Raw genomic sequence first — 3,107 nt, 5'->3', positions numbered from 1 at the left:
ATCTTCGCGGGAGTAGTACCGTTTTTGAAGTGTAAAACCACTCTAGAGTAACTTCCAATACTAGGTAGCCTATCATAAGAACTCAATAAAATATCAGAGGTGTTGCACTTGAGCAATTGACTCAGAGATCTTATAATCATTGTCTTATTCCTCCAATTATAAGAGTCAGTCTGTGCAACAAACAGGATAGCCACAGAATTTCTCTGAAGAATGAGGGAGCTAGACACCCGCCTGGCCTCTCCAGTATCACTTTCTGGCATTAAAGTGCTTACAGCTGGGTTCCTTGTAGTTGTCGTCTCAGGCCTTGTTTTATCCGCAGCTCTGATTAGGCAATGTGCAGCAGCCAAGTTATTAACAGCCTCCCTTACGACATTTACTTTAGTGTCAATATCCTTAAGTTTATCAAACAGTAAAGCCATGGACTGGGAGGTTAGTATTGCCCCTTTAGAGAATAACTCCATAATCATACCTGGCAGCCGCTGACAACAATGTAAGCTTGGGCTTGAGCTTGGCTCTGCAGTTGCTTTACCTTGGTTGAAGACTCCCTCCTCGTCACCCGGGAGAACCATGGAATCCGACTCCAGAGCAGCATATCTGTTGGTAAGACTAATATTTTCTGGCTGGGAGTTGGAAATGAATTGGTCTATCTTCTGTTGTTTACCTTCCTTTAAACTGGCAGCCTCAGAGGCAGAGCGACGACGTTTCCTGTTAGACATAAGGCCCGATTACTCCTACCCGTTTCTATGTATGTAGCAGCCCCTCCTTAACCTTGAAACAGTAAAGATTGCAGCTGCCCAAAGAAGTTGGTCATTAAAGAAGATAGTTTGTAAACTTTAAAAGCCTTGGAGTAAGCACACCGGGAAACGTTGCAGCCAGCTAGCTAAGTCAATTAGTTGATTGTTTGCTGCTCTCAGTTATCCAAGGCTGTCCAGATTAAATCCAACAGCCACCCAGAGTTATATCCAACACAGAGCAAAAAAGGTCCAAGAAAAATGTTTTTGGGAGGCTAAGGCAAACTAAAACAGTCAAAACAGTAAATAAAAACACGGAGCTCAGCGTCTAGCGTCTTGCCTCGGCCATCACCGGAAACGGATCTTCTCTAGAAGATCTATCCTTTTTATTTGGCCCAAATGGGAGTCGTTGCTTACTTCCCAAACTTCCTTGCCAACTTTCCCCCAGTTCTCCTATGTTGAAGTGCTCTCAGTCAGGGCTAAATTCTGAAACAGTACTCAACTCTTCTCAGCTAGGGCTGAAATCAGACTGAATTCTCCTTAGCATCCAGTTCAGAAGTCTTTCTCTGCTCAGCTGATGCCAACCAGTCAGATCCCTTAGAACAGCCTGTCTCTCAAGGTTCTCTGGCTCTGTGAAGAATTAACTCTTCACAGTCCTTTATCTGTTTACACAACACTTCTAAGCTTTTAAATGAGCAGCCCATCACAACCTGCCTGGCCATTCCTGATAACGTGAGATCCTCTAATTCCTCATGTATAGTCCTAAAGTGGTTTTCTATACTCCATCCCCTGGCTTGCAGTATCTTTATGCTTATTGTTGTAGGCAGCAGGTCTTTTTGGAATAATTGATAGTAAGATGTGGGAGAACTGTACATTTGAAATTGCAGCATGCTAACTAAAAATGGAGATATGTGTAATATGAAAGTGCCCCCCCCCCAATTCATTACAGCACTTTTGGGAATATTGGACCACCTAGACACTCATTTCTAAAACTTAAGGAAAATATGTAATTGAGTTTTGAAAACTACTTATGAACAGATGAAATAAAAATCTTGGCATCAAACCATGAACATTCATACACATTGGCCTTGATCCCAACCTGTTTCCAATGCCAGGAGGAATTTTGTTGGTTGAGCAGGACTTTTCCCACTGCAGCCCATAATGCCTTCCCAGTGTTGTTCTTGGAGGACTGGAGACTCCTAAGAACAGCAGTTCAGGGGGAATTTTGGTCTGCAGCAAGAGGAGGGAGACAAAGGAGTTAAACTTGGCTTATGGAAATCACTTCCATTCACGGACATGCTATGCAGCATTGAAACCGCAGACAAACATTGAATAATCGGTCATGTTAGAAATGTTGATGGTTGCATTTTAACTGATAGAAAGAAATTGGTTAACTCTACCTGGGCCAAATGAACCACTGTTTTTACTGAACTATATTCAGGAAATGCTCCAGCATAGACATCTATTCGACTCTGGGTAAGAAAAGTAGAAACATTAAATGTGTTTAGATTCTGTTTCTCTGACAGCTGTCAAGGTAGAAATGGATGAAATAATGTTTGTTGTACAGCTTGTAACAATGAAGATATACAAATCCCTGGATCCAGCAACAGACATCTGCACATGGAAGCATGCAGACTTGAATACAGATGCATGTCCAGTCATATATTCCCCCATTCTCTCTTCTTTTTTTGAGCCCCTGGAGGGGATTTTTTATTATTTTTTTCAAACTACAAAAACTATCACAGAAACAGGGAAGGGGGACTACATATATGGGACAAAGTATAGAAACCCACTACTGACTAAAAACCCAAGAGAGGAGATCCTCACTAGCTTCATTACATCAAGTCTTCACTTCATTTAGATCAATATAAACTGAGTCAGACATTTAAGTACTTTTTCCTTTTGATTAACTCTTAAAACTTAACTGTCTAAAAACAGTAACCCCCAGTCATCCCCATTCACAGTTCTCAAAGGCACAATTCAGAGTCTTTCAGCCTTTACTTCTCTTTTCCTCGTCTCTTCCGCAGCTTATAAGGACTTTTGGGGGCAGCTGCCCCTTGCTCCGTCAGAGAGTCCTCTCTGGAAGAACCCGAGTCCAGCTCGCCACTAGACTTGCTGTCCTCTTCTTTTTACCCATCCTCTGGTCTTCCCACCTGAACCCTTAGAAATTCTTGGGCTTTCAGAACAGAGTCAATCTTTTCTTTTTTATCCTTAAACTTGAAAGTAACGCATTCTGGAAATAGCCATTTATATCCAATTGAGTGTCTGAAGGAAAAGCACAAGCTCTTTGTACTTCTTTCTCCGTTGTCTTGCTTTAAATGGAATATCCTTTAGTGTTCTGATAGTATTTCCCCCCCACTTTCAGTGGTACTCCAG

At 41.9% G+C, this 3,107-nt stretch overlaps 1 protein-coding gene across 1 annotated transcript in view; it reads right to left on the bottom strand.

The window, feature by feature from the left end:
• LOC107121639 (lipase member M-like) overlaps window positions 1-3,107 on the bottom strand; it is a 49,757-nt gene that overhangs the window by 19,502 nt on the left and 27,148 nt on the right. The window contains exon 7 of the mRNA XM_015424597.1: window positions 2,132-2,203. Within this exon, the coding sequence (XP_015280083.1) occupies window positions 2,132-2,203 (72 nt within the window). The remainder of the gene's footprint in view (window positions 1-2,131; window positions 2,204-3,107) is intronic.

The sequence above is a fragment of the Gekko japonicus genome, unplaced genomic scaffold (genome assembly GCF_001447785.1).
Source record: "Gekko japonicus isolate JY-2015 unplaced genomic scaffold, Gekko_japonicus_V1.1 scaffold422, whole genome shotgun sequence".
Lineage (NCBI taxonomy): Eukaryota > Metazoa > Chordata > Lepidosauria > Squamata > Gekkonidae > Gekko > Gekko japonicus.
This window is presented reverse-complemented; position numbering and strand designations above follow the sequence as displayed.